At 34.1% G+C, this 19245-nt stretch overlaps 1 protein-coding gene across 1 annotated transcript in view; it reads left to right on the top strand.

Moving 5' to 3' along the window:
* The first annotated feature begins 4770 nt into the window (after window positions 1-4770).
* Window positions 4771-19245, top strand: part of LOC149782265 (uncharacterized) — a 231580-nt gene continuing 217105 nt past the window's right edge. The window contains exons 1-2 of the mRNA XM_089935106.1: window positions 4771-4780; window positions 4913-5095. Coding sequence (XP_089791232.1) covers window positions 4771-4780; window positions 4913-5095 — 193 coding nt within the window. The remainder of the gene's footprint in view (window positions 4781-4912; window positions 5096-19245) is intronic.

Genomic DNA, 19245 nt, shown 5'->3' with positions numbered 1-19245 from the left:
CAACTGCAAGAACTATGCTTTCTTAAGTTTAAATCATCCCTCTATAACCTTGTCATTGGATGTCAGAAGAAATAGTACAATATATTACTGAAAACTCATGCATGGAATGTCTATCAACACTTGAGGAATATTGTTTCATTTCAGTCAAGTATGAATGTGATTTAGTTGAAAATGTTTGATGCCTATCTTTTGTTATCATTCTTTTTACAGGAGGGAATGCAATATTACTGAATTTCAGATGCTACTTAACAAAGTATATTGTGTGAACTGCAACAGAAATAACGAAATGAATACATCTAGTACATTCTGATATCATAGTATTGAGAAAATCTTTTAAAAACGATTCAATGTACTCGAAATAGATCCATTAACACTTTCTTAGGTTTTTGTTTCATTTTAAATAGAGGAAACAACTAAACCAATAAGCTGAAACAACTAAACCAATCTAAGATAAATATAGAGGCCAAACTAGGTACACTAATTCTACTGATAGGTATTTTATTTGCGTAAAGTCATTGCAGCATTTTAGAGAAATGTAAATTTAACATCCATTATTTTATTGAGAGAGAGAGAGAGAGATCCCATGTCTTCCACCTGTTTCCTCAAAGCAGCATACCAGATACAGAAAAAATCCACTAAACATATTTTAAAAAATCGGTTTGCATGTGTTTTTTTTTTGTCTCAGTAGCTAAATGCTCCAATAGTCATAAACAGGAAACTGTATTGAAATAATTAAAGATCTTAGACCTATATTGTGATTAGGGTATTGATGCATCTTTTCTATACGACTGATTAATTTTTTCCTATGATGATAAAAATTTTGTTTTTATATTTTCTGTACAAGAACAAACACATAATAGGACATGTGATACAACCACCCAGAATACCTTAAATTTGTTGAACATTTAAGGTTTGACAATTTTCCAAATTATTATTCATTTCAAATTACAATACGCTGATGAGGTCAAATTAATTAGGAACAATTACCAAACTTCGCCTGTTAAGGATGGGACCATAGTTTGAGCTGTAAAGTACAATGCACAAAGTCAGATGGCCTCATGTTAGAAATGCACCTTTCCCAAGTTGACATTGATATCATCTTCTGATGCTAACATTTTAAAACAGTGTTTACAGTGATCACTGCCTTTATTTCTGCAGAACATCTGCTCAAGCTAAGTCTTTATTTGGGAGAGACCATTTAAGTTTCTAATGGGTTATTACATTTGAAACAAATTTATCTTGCAATGAATGAAAGATTATAAAAATACCACAATTGGATAGAACAATAATAGTTCCATAAATTCAATGAACAGTCCATCACAGTATAAATGCAGTTTGAATTGAACTATGTTTGTAGCCTTGTACATGCACATTCAGCCTCATGGCTGGGTAGTTACTTTTTAAAGACTAAACATGTGGCTTTCATTTTTTTGACAAAAGCAACTCTCATTCAGAATTTAAATGCACATACCTCCAAAGATTACTTTTCATGTTTCATAGGCTCGAACAAACAGTAACACAAGATAGAGTGAAAACAACAAGCTTTGAAAAATATAACAAATTTATTTCCCTGGAAAAATTCTGCAAAAATGAAAATATATGAACTTAAGGTTTCCAGAATCAAATTAAAAAATAATACATGAAAAATAATTGAATAAAATTTTTGAGGTCCTATTATTGAAATGTTCTAATGATTCCAAGTTCAAGTCACGACAAAGAATCCAAGAGGGAAGGTGATGACGTATGCTGTAACCTGTACTGTGCTGAAGTCTACAGTTCCTTGTAGAAACACAATAATTAATCCTCTGGTTTTGGAATTCTGTATGAGCACAAATTATTTCCAGAGAAACAAATTAATCTTTTAGAGTCCAAATAATCTAAAGAAAAATTAAAATAAAACTCAAAAAACTCAAAACTAGTCACAACAGAAGAAAACAACTTAACATCATGTGTTTAAAAGCCCCAAAACTCTCTCTCTAAACATCACTATTAATACTAAGTATTTCACAATTTTGGAAATGCCTAATTGCGAAATAGAGTATCACTTGATCATTTTTACATATAAAAATCATGTATCCCATGTATGTCCTTGATAAGAACCAATCATTTTACTCTGAGAAAAATGTTTTTTACTTGACCCTCGATCAAGGCCAGGAACTAAGCCAAAAATATAAACAGTTTTTCTATTATTAGGTATCTAAGGTAAAATTCTGGTCAAACTGAATTTTCTGGAAAAATAAAATTCCTAGTAAACAAAATTACTTTACATTGACATGTAAAGAAAATAAAAAGATTCCAAAACTCACAAACAAATCAAATCAAACACAAATTAAATCAAGCACAAATTAAATCTAATATATGGAACAGATTCTTATTATCCTTTTACGTGATTATGGCATTCCTGGCTTCCATCACATTCCAGCCAGCTGAAATGTAGACCAGCAGAACTTGAAAATATGTCCATTTGCTTGTGTAGGAATTCTAATGTTAATCTACTTTGGAAGACACTACACATCTTTGTTATTTGGACAGTAAGACCTCGACACCCAAAACATAAATATCAGGGTTGAGGTCTTACATTGTAGGACTACTGTCATCATGTGAAATGAACAAAAACAAATCAAGAATTATGACTGGTTTTGAAATAGCAACAAGCCATTGAGCTGCATAGGGCTTGGAACTGAAGTTTGTGCAGCTGTACTTGAGTGGAGGTAAATAAGGTCTTTGTGTACTTTACAAATTATTCAGATGAACATATTATTTACAGTTGGGTGCGTTCAAGGAGTACAGAACATTTTAAATACATGTTTTCTGACCTGACAATAGTAGTACTGATAGGTTACTGCATTTATATGGGAACGAGTTTTTCGGATGGAAATACTGCACTTCTCATATAAATGCAGTAACCTTTTTATTATATGCTCATTTTCATATAAGACAAGTTTACGCCTTGTCATTTGCATGCTGTTTGTAATGACCCTGTCTGGTGTCTATTGTATAGCTAACATAAATCCAAAACATCTGCTTTAGTTCATTCAGAAAAAAATGTCATCAACCAAAACGTAAAGCACCTACTATGCTAGTGTACATGATTTGTTTACAAATCAAAAGTGCTGGCATCTGTGTCCATTGTTAGCTTACAATAGAAAGTAGTTTATGCATGTGAACGCAATATGAAGGTGTGCAATATCATAAAATACTGAACAATTCTGACAATGTAAAGTTAACAGAGAAAAAAATGAGCATATAATAATTACAGGTTACTGCATTTGTATGGGAAAATATCAACCAGTTTTTTGGATGGAAATACAGTATACCCATCCGACGAAACAAGTTCATATTTTTCCCTACAAATGCAGTAACCTTTTTATTATATGCACAATTTCTTATTCTACCTAAGGCTTAATTATATAAACAAAAATACACTACAAGAAACAACATAAATGAATGTATGCCATATTCAAAACTAAATACACAACTGCAGATTCATCATTAAACAACAACATTATTAATGCGCACATAACTAAGCCCAGATAAATTTGGACTTGGTCACTCACTAGACAACTTTTGAAAGAAAATGGTGTGTCCAGTTAAAATTTAAATTTGGAATCATATTTTGAATGACTGTGCATTGCAACAGCTTCCCCATCTTCCCCATTTGATCTGGAATGAATAGAGTTTTTTTTTTTATTCTACGAAATTTTGTGATTATGGACTGGATTTATATGTGACAATTCCACATGAAATACATGGAATTGAAGAAGCGAGGGAGAAGCATGTTGACATCTGCAAATGTGTTTCTGTTTCTGTCATTGAATGTTTGAAATCATGATGTGGGAAAAATATGAAGTCTTTCAGTTGCAGTTATCAAAAAGATGCTATGGAATTTAATGCTTATTTCATTTTGAGTGCAGTAAGGAAGATGTAATTGCACTTGGAATATATTCGAAATTACAGCACAATTTCGAAATGTGTAATCAAGATTGAGAACCCATGACATGGCTCATGTTATTTGGATTTGCAGAACTAAGAAAGTACATTTTGAGGAAATTCAGGATGTAAAACTGTAAGTATATTTTTTGCCATTCTTATTACCAGCTAAAGAAGACAAGTTTATGCCTTGTCACTTGCATGTTATTTGTAAGGACCCTGTCTGGCGTCTACTGTATAGCTAGCATAAATCTGAAACATTGTATCAAAAAAGTTAACGCGGAATGTGCCAAAGCAGCTGGTATGTGGCAGTTTATGAAACATCTGCTTTAGTTCATTCAGAAACAAATTTCATCAACCAAAATGTAAAGTGCCTACTACACGAGTGTACATGATTTGTTTACAAATCAAAAGTGCTGGTGTCTATGTCCATTATTTGTTTACAATAGAAAGTAGTTCCTTTATGCATATGAATGTAATATGAAGGTTTGCAACATCGTAAAATACTGAACAGTTCTGACAATGTAAAGTTAACAGAAAAAAATGAGCATATAATAAATGATCTTTTGTTACACCTTACTGAAAACTGGTCAAACTTATGGAAAAAAGTCAACCGCCATGCTGAGACGACCTTGTTAGGGTTGGCAGGTCTTGATCAGGGTCTGTGTTGTTTGCAGTTGAAACAGACTTGTAATATGGTAATATTCATTGAAATCATTGAATCACAAAAAGGAATACATCAGAATACCAGTATGTAGACAAATTTTAGATTTTCCTTTTTTCTCTTTCTCTGACCATAATGCACTCTACAGTATCTGCTGTGTTGTGAAATCCTTGAAGATGGCAGAGTGTAATTTGAGTCATCAAACTATGTCAGTATTATTGCTGTGTATAAAGTCTGAGTGAGCTGTTCTGTAGAATATGGAGTTGAATTAGATAAATATAGAAAAGAGAATTAAATTAACCCTTGTTGTTCCCACAGCTGGAGGTTTTCCTCGTGTACTGCTAAAAATCAAAAGTTTGAAGTCTCTTAATTTGAGTTACCAAGGCCTGCGCAACATCCCTGCTGACATCAAACAGCTGACCAATCTCCATGAACTCAATCTCAGTAACAACCCATATCTGGAGAGTGTATCTGCAGAGCTTGGTGGAATGCCACTCAAAAGTAAGTTTATGTTTTCATTTTCCTTTTAACTCTAAGGTTGAATTCCTGTAGAAACAGCCATGTGAAGTTTTGCAAAAACATAACTGTTTTTCTTTTTTATTTCTTTGTCTTGTCTATGTTTTGTATTTGCCTTTAAAAAAGACTCATTAAAGAGTTGAAAGCACCCAGGCTAGCTAGATACTAGTTTCGCACTGTTCACTGTCAGTTTATTGCATTTATTTTAATCAATCCCTGACACACGTGATCCCTTGCTGGATCCAGTGCACTTGAAAGGATTGTTATTTGCCATATAATTTGTATTCTTATATATATATATATATATATAATGCATAATTTTTACAAGATAAGATGTTTTTAGAGAACAATTGCTGTTTCAGCTTGACAGTGCTGTTCAAAACTTGACAGTTGATCTACTGTTACAGTAGAATATGTACAAGGCTTCAAGGATGAGTACATACAGGATTCATACAAATACACCTCTCCCTCAATAACTCGTGCACAATGAGGTCCTCAAACATAGACTGCACTATAAGCGAGGGCATGAGTTACAGAGGGACCTCCAAAATCGGAAAAACCACTTGCACTTTGAGAAAACGGGTGGGGTGGGGTGGTAGGAACTGGGCTGTTTAATTACTGAATCCTTGTTTAACAATCACATATATAATTAATAATTGTTAATAATGCACTTTTTCTGATAAAGTTATTCCTTATTCTATATCAATAACATTTATTTTCAAAATGTCCAACATGTGAAAGATGGTTCCAACTGGCTTCAACAACCATCATATGTGAGCGAAAACATCTATGTATTACATCACTGCTTTTTGTTTTGCTGATTAGTCTGGTTCCTGGAGTGGTATTTAATAGTATACTACCAAGTCGGGAGTCCACGTAACTGGGAACTAGACTATATGTTGATAAACCACAAAATAAGGTTCCTTTTTTTCAAAAACTAGCGAGATTTATTTCGTGAGATAATCTCCTACACTGAAACTAAATTTTTTTATTGTTCAGCTAGTAAAATATTGATGTCATGATTTCATTAAAGTAATAGTGAAACTTCTTATCATCTGAAGGATATCTTTAAGTGCCGTTTCAGGAATTCTCTGAAAATCGCTTGCCCACAATGGTCTGTATCTGTGAAACGAAACTCTTTATTTTAAGCAGTAGTCATTTTGCCTGGTTGCCTTGCTGTCTTTGGTGACATTCATGAATGAGTCGGTTAATTTAAGGTAGTTTATGTTACATACACAATAACATTTATAACAGTGTTCAGTTGATCAACTGAAGTGAGTTCACCCAACATATGACCGGGGCCTCTAGACTTTAAGGCCAGCTTTTTATTCAGGATAACAATAAAACAAATACTTAGGTAAATTAGTTATCAAAACAGTTGGCACCTAATTAGGTTCTAAGAGAAATGCTTGTGGACATAGCTGTTACGGTAGATTGACACATTTTATGTCTAAATACACACTGCATCATGATGATTACACTTAAAGGAGACTAGAAATCAAAATTTTCCTTTTGCGTATGTAATTCTCTACAGATTTTAATCCGAATGTCATGTTTATAAATTAAATATCATAAGCGGGTAGTGATTTTATTGCATGGAAGATACCACGATTTCGTAAATTGCCGAGTTTTTCCAAATTTTAATGATACGACAGATCACGTGGTACCGTGACGCAATACTAGCCAGTCCTCGAATACAAACATAAACATTGGCGAGCAAGGCAGACGGAAGAACACCACATTTTGGTTGCACATTCAAAACTTGAATCTGCAGTCTGATATAATAGTTTATGTACTGTACTGGTCAGTGCTAAAAGAATTTTTTTAGGCACAGGCCCTGGGCTGGTGACTTAAATAAACTCAAGCCCTGACTGAAATTCCACAAGCCCGGACAGTTCATACCTGTCAACTCTCAAGCTGGGAGAAAAACCTCCCGATTTTGGGGGTATTTCCTCATCTACATTCCGATCTCGTAATATCTCCAAATTTTTCACAGCTAAGTCCTGATTACCATATATGTTGGGACACCGTATTTGTTGGGACACCATACATTAATTTTAAAAGTAATTTTTTGTGCACTGTATATTCTGGGACACATCGTTTTTCGAGTCGTAAGTTGTGGGACACCATTTAAATCATTCAAAAATTACATGTCGGAAATTGCACTCCAACTGAAATTTTATTTTTAAAAATATAAAACTGTATACTTGAAATAAAACTCTTCAATCCACTGCAGCAGCATCTCATTAACACAACCCTTCTCCTGCACACATACAATCTATTCTTTTGGTAGATTAATATACTTTTAGCTTTCTCATACTGTGAAAAAATGTTAGAGACAACACACCACCTGAAGCGGAAACTACAAGGACAAAAGTCAGATGTTTTCAAATCTGCACTAGTCTTGCTAATTCTCACACTTTTGATGCCCATCTTGTAGTCAGTCCATCTAGGAATGCGATCAGAGTGCACTAGAGTTTTATCCATGTTAATGATCATATTGTCGGCGAAATGATCTATTCATCACATGATTTTATTTTGCTCCAAATCTTCTGGATGATGCTGGGTCATCGATGTTTGCGCATGAAGCATTATATTGTAAGCTTTAAAAACTGTTCCATTGTTTCACTTTATTTTAAAAAATGTCATGAATACTGGTGAAAAGAAACCCAAGTTAGCTTCCATATCTTGGCCGTCTTTGTTTATTCGAAGCTAAAATATAAAAAATCGGCACACATAAAAGAATCCAAGTCGGCTTCTGAGGTCAGCTTGCTTTGCAATAAAATAATCTTTGTATTGATATCCATTAAAAAAAATTCGGCTCCCGAGTCCAAAGTCGGCTTCAGACTTCGGCTTGCTTTGTGATAAAAATAACCTTTGTCTTTGATGTCCTATCGGTAAGTTCAAAGAAGAAGTTTACTGTTGGCTCCAGCTGTGTTTATTTACCACCAGGACTTCTATGTGCTTGGCATTTTTTGTAGTAATTATTACAAAGGTGCACTGATGTCTGTGGATAAATAGTAATGATACTTTTGTAACCTGTGCCGGCGAAAAGATTTTCACTTGCACTCAAGTGAACGTGTTTTTAAATAATGATTTTTTTTGCGAGATACTGTCATACATTAGACCTGGATAAAAATTATTCTTGGCTATTTTGAACCTAACACCATGCAATGCGTGAATGGCAGTTGTCTTCAATATATCGGTTGATTATTTCCCTCTTGTTTGTGAATTCATCGACATCTGTGCACAAAGCACTATATTGCATCAAAATTTGTTCCATTGTTTCAATTTATTTTCACAATTCCCTTGAATATAATTGAAAAGAAACCCAAGTTTGCTTCCATATCTCGGCCGTCTTTGTATATTAAACAAAAAAATTATATATAAAAATCGGCTCACTTCACAAAATCCAGTCAGCTTCTGATGTCGGCTTGCTTTGCCATAAAATAACCTTTGTATTGATAATCTTTACCAAACAAAAAAAAGTAACCAAAGTCTGCTTCTGAGATCAGCTTGCTTTGTAATAAAAATCACCTTTTGTCTTTGATGTCCTGTCGGTAGGTTCAAAGAAGGAGTTAACTGATTGCTGCCAGTCATGTTTATTCACCACCAGGGCTTCTATGTTCTTTGTGTTTGGCATCTGTGGTTACAATTAATACAAAGTATCATTGACATCTGCGGGTAAATAGTAAGGATAATTTTGTAACCCAAGCTGGTGAAAAGATTGTCAATTACACTTAACTGAATATGTTTTCAAATGATCATTTTTATTTGCAACATACTGTGATACAGTAGACCTGGATATAATTTAGTCTTGATTATTTTGCACCCAACAAGATATCGGTTGACTATTTCCCTCTTGTTTGCGATTTTGTTGGCTCCAGTTTTCAGTCAGATAACATGTTCAAACTTTGGAGCACAACCACACACAATTGCTTCTCAATGTTCATGTGAACAACGTGGTGTGTGGTATCAGACATAATTGATACACGCTACAGTATGGAATCCTACGCTTGGAAATATTTTATTCTTAAATGCTCATGTTGAAAAAAAGGAATAAATGATAACAACACAAGGTTAGTTTCTTTTTATTATCAATTCAACGTTTTATTTATCTATTTTATTGCAACGTGCAGTGGGGTGGGGGGAAGCACAAATGCAATACAATTTTATTTTGTTTCTTAAGTCTTGGGACATATGATCAAAATGAAAAAAATGTTTCACCATAAGTTCTGGGACAGGAAAAAAAATAATTATTTTATCGTGTCCCAACATATGCAGTAAATACGGTATTACATTATGTCTCTCAATTTTCATTTGTCAGAAGAAAAAAACACAACCCCAAACCATTGATAAATAGATATAACGTATGCAATCCACAGTCTAAACTGCCACACTGCAGACATCATAGTGATATGACTGAAAAATTGTTAAAGCTACATTAAAAATTCAAATCACAGCGCACATGTCTAAATCCAGCACTGGACGAAATAATTAAGATCACACAACAGTTTTTTTCTTTTTTTTCTTCTTCAGTAAATAGAATGTGAAAATTAAACATTATTCAAGTAAATTTCAGATGTTTTTAAACAACAACAACAGTACTATAGTATAAAAAAAAAAAAAAAAGAATAGAATTGTCACCAATTAGCTTAAATGAATGATCACTGTGAAATTTTCTCTGCAAACAAAATCGCATCTCCATTTCTGCTGAAGAAACTTGGCCAGTTAACACCTGACATTCCTCTACCATATATGTAAAGTTTAATTACCATGATTAAATTACAAGGAATAAAACAAAATATATCATGCAGTATATGTGGCCCTAAAGAACTAATTCTGAATAAATATTTTGTTCAGCAAACAGTGTTACATGCATTAAGACTTAAACCTGAAGTCCATGGCATTGTAAGTAAAAATAAAATAGGCATCGTTTATTTTGGCAATCAATTGCTGGTGCTTACACATACACTCACTGTTGAACATGTTTTCTCTGATGTCCGAAGGGCAGTCCTTTTCACAAGATCAATGCAAGGATAAGGAGTCTGTTCATTAGTCACACCAGCTTTATTGTTTGCATACTTAAATTAAAACTTTAGCTATTTGCAATTTAGCCAGAGTTGACCAGAATATGCAAAATGGGCTTGTCCTGGGGGAATAATAAGGCGTATCACATGGAGAAAAGGTATGTCCCATGGGCGCTTGCACATTGGGGCAAGGGGTTTGGGGTTGGGTCAATAGTGTCTCCCTCCCCCCAATTTCTATTGTCAACCATTTAATGTGAAACTTTGACCTCTTTTCTTTTAATCACTGTTATTTAAACTGCCCAAGAAATAGTTTTATATCAGTTCCAATCATTACAGATTTCCGTTTATACATACTACATGTATACAATGATTTTTTTTATAAATTTGTAATTTGTATAAGATTACTGAAAATTGTGTTTTCTCGAAACACGAGAGGTTTAGAATATTATTTTTTTCAAAGCTCCATTTGATTAAAATCAAGTCTAAATTTCACCTTGGAAAGTAGTGATTTGATTTAGATTGTGCCGTTTTAAGGCATGTATGTCAACATCTTGAAAATACATTTACTCATTTCACCTGCACAATCAAAGTTTCCTCAGGCAAACGATTTTTGTTTTGACAAGCCTGACAGGCACCTCACTTTGAATACAGGATGGGCTGGAAGTAAAACCAGAGGGGCCCAGGGTGTCGGGCTATCAGATTTATTTTTAGCACTGCTGATGTAGATAAAAGATCTGTGAATTGATTGTTGCATTTTGTGGTCACTTACTCGGCCATCTACCTATTTTCGTAACTTGCACGTTTAACACTTTTCCCAGGATTTAAAATATTCAACTTTATGTCTGGAACAGCACCAACTTTTAGTCTAGGCCTAGCATTTGCATATCCTTGAGCTGCCATTTTTTCAGAATCCCTCTCATAACAGTCCTTTGAGAAATGTAACGAGCACAGAGTGCTGTATGGTGTTGCTTTGAAATTGGCTCGTTTGTAATAATGAATCCATTCTTTCATTATGCCTTTATCTTTCAGAAAAGAAAAAAAAATGTTGTCTGCAGGCTTTTCTTAATGTGCTATTACACCTGTAAGCAATGCAAAACAGCATTGTCTTTTACTCTTTTTTCTCGCACTTGTGCTGCAGGAGTCGCTACTATGACGTCACATCCCGAAAGTAACCAAACAGGTGCGGAAATTTTGCATATGAGGTCATGGAAATTCAGCTCCTAGAAGATAGGCCAATATTTTAATATTAGCATTACGGTCGCAGATGATACTTCAGAATAAGGTTTTCTGCTATAGTACTTTTATTATTATTCTATATTTCCATTGATTTCTGGTATCCTTTAAAGAGGAACTAAAAGATAGAATTAAAACACAAATTTCACTAAATAAAAATTATTTAATTGGCATTTAAATATTAATGTACTGCCTGCACTAGGCATAAGTGACATTTTCATTGATCAAAATTTCTTTGACTATCTTTAATTACGGTATACTAAGAATGTCTTTTGGAAAGAAAATATAACCAATTATGACTTCTTATTAAAAGTTGATACTTTCAAAATGTTGAATAAAATTTCCATATCATATTTACTGTTTTTGACCATAAAACAAGCGATATATCAATGTTTCCATTTCATTTACCAATTTTGGTTGCAATTTTTTTCAAGTACAACAAATAGGGATCAATTTTGGGGGGATATTTTCTGGTTTAAAAAATAGGATCTATGCCTGATCCCGCATTATAAGCAATTTCACGAGTTATCAATGCGTGAGTTATCGAGAGAGTGGTGTAGTGGTAGTGAACATGTGTAAAATGTCATTGGTGAGTACATGATAACAATGTTGTAAAAAGAAGTAGTACTGAATGAAACAAAATAATCATACAAATGATTGTTGCTGTAGTTGTTGACTAAGAAGCTTTTTAAAAGCTTGGCATGTGTCAGCTGACTTTGTTTAGGGTGATATGGAATTCCATAGTTTGGCTGCAGTAAAAGCAAAACTCTTCTTATAAAACTCTGAAGTTGGTTTAAGTAAATATAACTTGTTGTTTGAGATGGATGTTAGTTCATACATGTAAGCTTTGATATTTTAGAAATCAATGTCAATCAGTAGATTCACAAATTTAGTTCAAATATTAAACTTCCTCCCAATACAAGCTCAGCCTCAGTTACTAGCCTGAGAAAATGCTAGCCAGACAAGCTTTGGTCAGCATATAAAGGTACTAGCCTCAGCCAGTGTATAGATGCCAACCATTTATGCTTTTGTTTATCAGTTAAGGCGAAACATGTAGATCAATCCAGAATTCATACATTTTTTCATGTATTAAACTTACCGACTCAGTCCCATTGACAGCCTTAAGCTTGCAGTACTTATCTGCAGGGCTTCGTGATTTGCCACTCAAAACTATACTTTATTTTAATTTGGAAAAATATGAAAAATAATATGGCATCCCAGGTGTAATTTGGATGCCATGTCAGCAAAACTGCACTGTGGCATAACTGAGATCTGCATTCTATAATGTATTCAACCCTTCATTATTCAAATGCCAATAAATGCAGCGTTACCTGGTATCTTGCCCATGCAGGGCTATCTAGTATTTTGCCTGTGCAAGGTTATCTGCTATTTTGCTTTCCAAAAACAGAAGATGGTTAATAGAGCTTGATAACACTCAGTATCAGCAGATATCTGAGTTTTTAAAAAAGCAAAGAAGTCTTTTCAAAGTTAGCATTGTTTTGTACAACTTTGAAAAGTCCTTGAATTTGATGGGTTACTGTGAATTTCCAAAAAGTTGGTTATATCCTTAAAAAGTCACTGAAACCTTTGAAAATAACCTTGAATTTGTCTTATAGGTTACAGAAAGGAAAAACAGAATCTAAACAATCAGTTCTTAAATTCAGAATTGTTGTTATTTACATATTTCAGAAAGTAATAAATATAATGGGATAAAACTGGTTGGATCAAATGATGTGACATTGGTAGTTGCATAATCTTATGTTGTAGTGGTCTATTGTATTTGTGCAGCGAGTGGCAAAGTAACTTATGGAGAAAGTTCAATTTCAATAAAAAAAGAAAGCACTCATCATGTTATTGGAAAAATCTTGATCAATCCAGAGTTTAGTGTTTGCAAATTTTGTTCATCTCTTAAACTTACCAAAAGGTATAAACTGATTCCCATTATGTCGTTGTACAAAGAAATGTTTCTTACATGCCATGTAAGAAAAATAAAGGTCACATGGGTATACTGAATTCTTTCTCAATTCAACTCACATTTGTTCATGATAACAAACATCAAATATTCCACCAAGCTGATTGATTGATTAGTTGAATTTATGTAATTTTCGCACTATTGTGCATGCATCATGCTTTATGCCAGCATGGCTGGCTGTTTGATTACTCCTGGGGGAAGGAATTAGTGCCTCATCCCCCAGGCATTTCTGTGATCACGGAACACTAATTAATTTGGCCTTCAGGTCTTGGGACCACTTAGGACAGTCATGAGTGGGAATGAACCCAACATGCACTAATGATAAAAAGTTGGTATTCACACTAGGCATCAACCAAAGCAGTATGTAACGTCCGCTACAATTGGTCAGAAGTGATGATGTCACATTAGGACACCTGGTTTTTTGACAGGTGGAAATGGTTCCACATCTCTGTCAATGTACGATGTCTGAGAGAGGCAAGGAAGCAAGGAACTCGGCAAGCCGGCCGTGGATGTTATGCACTCCCAAAAACACCAGCCCGTACGTATTTCAAATCGAGTCCAGTTATGTAAATCGACAATCATAAACCAATAATGTGTAAGCCACCTGTGCAATTGTTCAAATTAAATGAGTTAGAAATTTTGACAAATGATTCATTCATAAGTTGGAATTTAGTGTACAAAGTGTACATTCGATATACTAATTAAATACCAGTCAGTAAAGTCAAAAAGACTTAAAAATAGTTTGTATCATGCATAAGTAAAAATAAGAGAATAAAATTTTGATGGTGGTACCAAAACAGGTCAAATTAGGATTTAGAAATAAAGATTTATCAAAAACGGTTTTCAGCCAAATGAAAACCGTATACATTCAGGCAGTGTAGCAATCTTTCTTTTCTGTGATGTTCTCAAGACTGCTGTAGTTGTGGAACAGGCATCTTCTGGAATACTGGACTTACATATCCCTTTTTAAGCAGTCTGCCATGTGTTACACCCTCCCCGTTGAGCTCCCATGGTGCCACAACATTCGTCAGTTTAGCTAGAGTTGTTTTCTACCTTTCAACAGTCATGGTTCTGGTGGTGCAATTTAACCCTGGATGCCCTTCTTTCTGAGTGCTGCCTCATGTTGTCTGCTCCTTCCCATCACTCTTTGTCTGCCCTGGTGAATTCTTATCAGCAGCTTGTAATAACTGGTCATGCAGCTAGCAGAGTTATTCATCTTTAGTTATCTGTGTTTGTGTTTTTGTGCTTGGACACATTCTTTTGTCTGTGTTCCTAGTAGCACATTTTTCCTGCTTTTCCTGCCTATGACCTTGAAAGCCCAACTTGTAAGCCAGTCCTGCTCTCTGTGTGTCTGCTGCCTGAATCTTCCACCAAGTCACCACACACACAGATATATATATATATATATATATATATATATATATATATATATATATATATATATATATATATATACACAAACATTGCGCCTCAGGCCAGTACCAGGCAAACCCAGAATATGTTATGTCTGAAAGAACCCTAACCAGGCTTAACATATTCTGGGTTTGCCTGGTACTGGTCTGAGGTGCATTGTTTGCAGGAATATGCTTGTGTTGTTGGTGCTGATATTTTCATACAGTAGAGTCCAGAAAGACAGAAGAGATTACAGAGAAGAATGATGAACTGTGTGTTATTTATGATATAAAGAAATATGGAATAAATTATGTTTTACTTTTTATTATGTTCTCTCTTAGTTATGTTCTATTTATTTTTTCTGATAATCAAATCATAATTCCATTGACATACAACCATACTGATTTTAAGTCATAATCATATATAAACTAAATTTGGTAAAATGATGATTATGTTTGATAACATTTAGGTATGATCCTAATGGTGGAGATTTTTACTGCCTTGTTATATAAAGTCCCTATAAAATAAAACTTTAAATGAAAATCTGGGCAAATCTGAAATTCGGATATCTCCAAATCTGGTGCAAGTCTGAAATTTAGCCAACCTGAAATTTAGATAACTCAAAACTGGGCAAGTCCAAAATTTGCATAAATCAGGATCAGGGTAAATCTGAAATCTGTATCAATCAAAATCTGGGCAAGTCCAAAACTTCAAAGATGGTTTTATCTGAAAAAAAATCCAAATGAGTAAAATTTTTAATTCCAATTTTTATATTTTATGCCAGAATTTTTAATTCAATAGGAGACCAGCAACACTGAACACAAATCTCCCTGTCTCAAATCTGGAATGACTGGGCTTTATTTATACTCTCAGCACCCTTGGGGAACCTGAAATGCTGACACAGACATACTCAACAGGGACAACCAAGTTTCTCCAATTCAGGTGTTAGGAACAGGAATGCTACTACCTGGCACCATTACATACTTAGCACATTCTGGGAATATTTGACTAAAATACACTTTAAATAAATATGGCAGTATATGTTATCATCATTTGGTAAGAAATAATTACATAAAAGTTACAAATTGCAACACAGTGACTAATTAAAATAATCATCAGAATGGATGAAATGAGTGTTGATTGATATCATCCAAAGCAGCCATGTACTTTTCACAAATGACTCTCAAGACAATGTAATCAATGGAAACAAGATACATGTATTCAATATTTTACATTTACATAAAACATATAAATAAAAATAAATTATGAGGCTAGCATAGCAATGTAATTGTATACAGTAACTTACTACATACATGAAAAATGTTCTCTCTCTCTCTCTCTTGTTGCTACACATGAGCTAGAATCTGAATGAAACACTGTGCAGGACTATGATGATTTCCATTCTGTGCTAGGCTGATCCTAACATAAAACTACTTTGGGCAAGATCTCAGCTTAAGTAGATTCTGTGCTAGGCTGATTCCAGCATTAGATCGTTTTCTGGAACTATCCCAGCTTGCTTACCGTATGTACTCATGTATAAGCCCGTTCACGTATAAGCTGATCCCGAAACTGAGAAGATATAAACACTAAAAAGTGCATGACCTGATTATAAGCTGACCTACAACTCTGAGACATCTCAAGATACATGAGGTAAGTTCTAAATGCATTTATTTAGGCAAACTTATATTTTAAAAAATAAATGTTTACTTATCTAGAGGTTGGCATGCATGATTATTAAAAAGAAATGGTATGAAGTAATTTATTTAATTTTCTGTTTTCTTATTGTTTCTGCCTAATTTAGATTTGTGTATAATTTGATTGAACGATGACAAGAATTTAGCAATCATGAATTGCTGTAACACTACCTCTCCTTTTTGACTCAATTATTGTTTATTTATGCATTATTGCATTGGACATTTTATATCAGTGCACCGGTAATTTTATTGTTTTTACTTTGCTTTGAAATTGTAAATACCTAACTCATTAAAATGTAATCCCAGTATGACAACACAAAGAAACAAACAATACAGTTCGAATCATTGCTCACAATTTAGCTACTGAACATATTTACATAATGGCACCACCACATGTACATTGTAGGTTTGATTAATCGCTGAATTAAGTACATCCGTTGGAGTCAAATCATGGGCACCATTGAGATAAACTTTAATGATATCTCCAAAATACAATAATAAAGGTTCAGAAATAATGTTTTGAAAATTATGCTAATACCATAAACGCTGAGTTGTAGTTTGTTTTGATGTAAGCGACCATACACCATACCTGTCAACTTTCACACTGGGAGGAAAAAAAACTCAAATTATCAGGTTCACTACATGCCTACCTCCCGATTTTATAATATCTTCTGATTTTTGCAGAGAACTCCCGATTATTACATGATGTCTTCGATTTTCATTTCTTCTAAACAAGGAAAGTCCTACATGTTCTGTTGTAACACCTGTGAATTATTGTTGTGACGAAAAAAATTCTATCAAGAAATTGCTTCTTCACTGAATAGAATGTTAAGTTTAAACATTATTTTGTAAATTAATAATTTTTTATTACCTCTACAATAATGCAAAAATAAAATAATAAACCAAAACAAAAGAAAAATTAAACCACAACAATAAAATCGTCCACAATTAATTTTGATCCCAAGAATGATCACTGTGAATGCTGTAACTTCATATGCTATAGCGCCATTCCCACGAAAGAAACTGAACAAGTGAACACCTGGCATTTTTGTACCGTATATACCAATGTTAATTACCATTGTTAAATTAAAAGAAGGAGTGAAAATACATACCATGCAGCAATTGTGTCCTCAAAAAACTAATTCAGAATACATGTTTTATAATAAAAAATCCTAAACACTTTACGAGTTGACAATAAAAGAATAAAGTCGGATATACAAAGAGGGGAAAAAACCTCCACATCTTCGGTACCATGAGGCTAGCTATTTTGGTACCTTTAGTTCAACAAAATTGGGAATCCTTTATTTCCAATTGCTGGTGCTTGCATAACACAGAGTAGTGTAGAACATGGTTTCTTTGAATTATGATGGAGGGCCAATCGTTTTCACAACATAGTTGCATGGATCAGGATTAACTTTTAATTAGTCACGCTGGCTTTCATGCTTGTTTATTTAAGTCTCATCTTTAGCTATTGCGCAGTTTGACCACAGCTGATGAGAATATGAAAATAGGGCACGTCCTTGGGGAAAACAGGGCACGTCAAAGGGAGAAATGGCAAGTCTTTTTGCGAATTTCACGCGTATTGGAGCAGGAAGATCGATAAATATTTAGCGAAAACACTGCTTTAAAAATGCCATGAAAAAACTCACAATTATAGGTCCCAATCTCTTTTTTACTGAGTCTTCCAACTTGGCTTTTGAAAAGTTCATATGTATGCCTTCCACCAGATTTTGCAAAACTACGGTAATCGTGCTAATATTATGGAATAAAAGGCAATTAAACATAAATGTACTAGTATAGTTACTGGTCAGAATGCCCTCTTATCACAAGCCAGTTTCAGGGTTTTAATGATTAACTGGCCTGTACTGCTGTCGCAAAACAAAAGACCAATTCACCGACTATCAACATAGGAGACACTGAAACATCAAGCTTTCCATCGTGTGGAAGGTTATGTTTGTTCAGCTAAAACACAAAACTAAACTTGATTGATGTTGATCTTAGTTGATCTCTGTGAGAATTTTTGCCCTTATTATTACCACTCTTCATGAACATGTTGTTGTTTTTGTCTTTGTTGTTGTGGGGTTTAACGCCATTTTTCACCACAAGATAGGCTATACATGGCGGCCAGTATTAATGGTGGAGGAAGAACCTGGGAAAACCCCGGAAAGAACCACCGACCCACAAGAAGCTACTGGCAAGCTTTCTCACATACCCACATTGGCCGAACCTGAGACTCGAACCCATGCAGAGTTTTAAGATGGCAGTGATCCATAACAGTGAGTGCTTTAGACCACTTGGCCACTCAGGGCCCCTTCATGAACATGTAAATTATGCTGGTTATGTGCCTTGTACAAATTAAACGTGCATACCTTTTTCAGAATATTACCTCAATTTGTAGGATCGCTTATAATATGAGTAACTCGTGAGCACATGATGCAACGTAAATTAAACAGCTATTAAGGACTGGCTGAAATGTTATCTAGAAGAATGCAATTTGGTCGAAACAATTAATCAAGCAAAATCTGCATCTAATATGTTTGGTAATAAGTAAGGATTTAAGTAACGCTTTGCACTGTGTAAGTACTGTACATTATAGTTCAGCATGGTCTCCCTGGTAAACTCAACCGACGCATGAATTATGAAGTTTGTATTTACCTTTATTTAACTTGGTGTTGGACAAATCAGAAAATATGCACATGCAAAATAATAACAAGATTAATCATAGTACTTTATAACAGTTAATAATTGTCAGGTCACCAAAAGTTACTTTTTTACATGCCTATGTCTTAGGACATGGAAATAATTATTGTTTCA

Source organism: Sinohyriopsis cumingii, chromosome 15, assembly GCF_028554795.1.
Source record: "Sinohyriopsis cumingii isolate HCF-2022 chromosome 15, ASM2855479v2, whole genome shotgun sequence".
Taxonomy (NCBI): domain Eukaryota; kingdom Metazoa; phylum Mollusca; class Bivalvia; order Unionida; family Unionidae; genus Sinohyriopsis; species Sinohyriopsis cumingii.
This window is presented reverse-complemented; position numbering and strand designations above follow the sequence as displayed.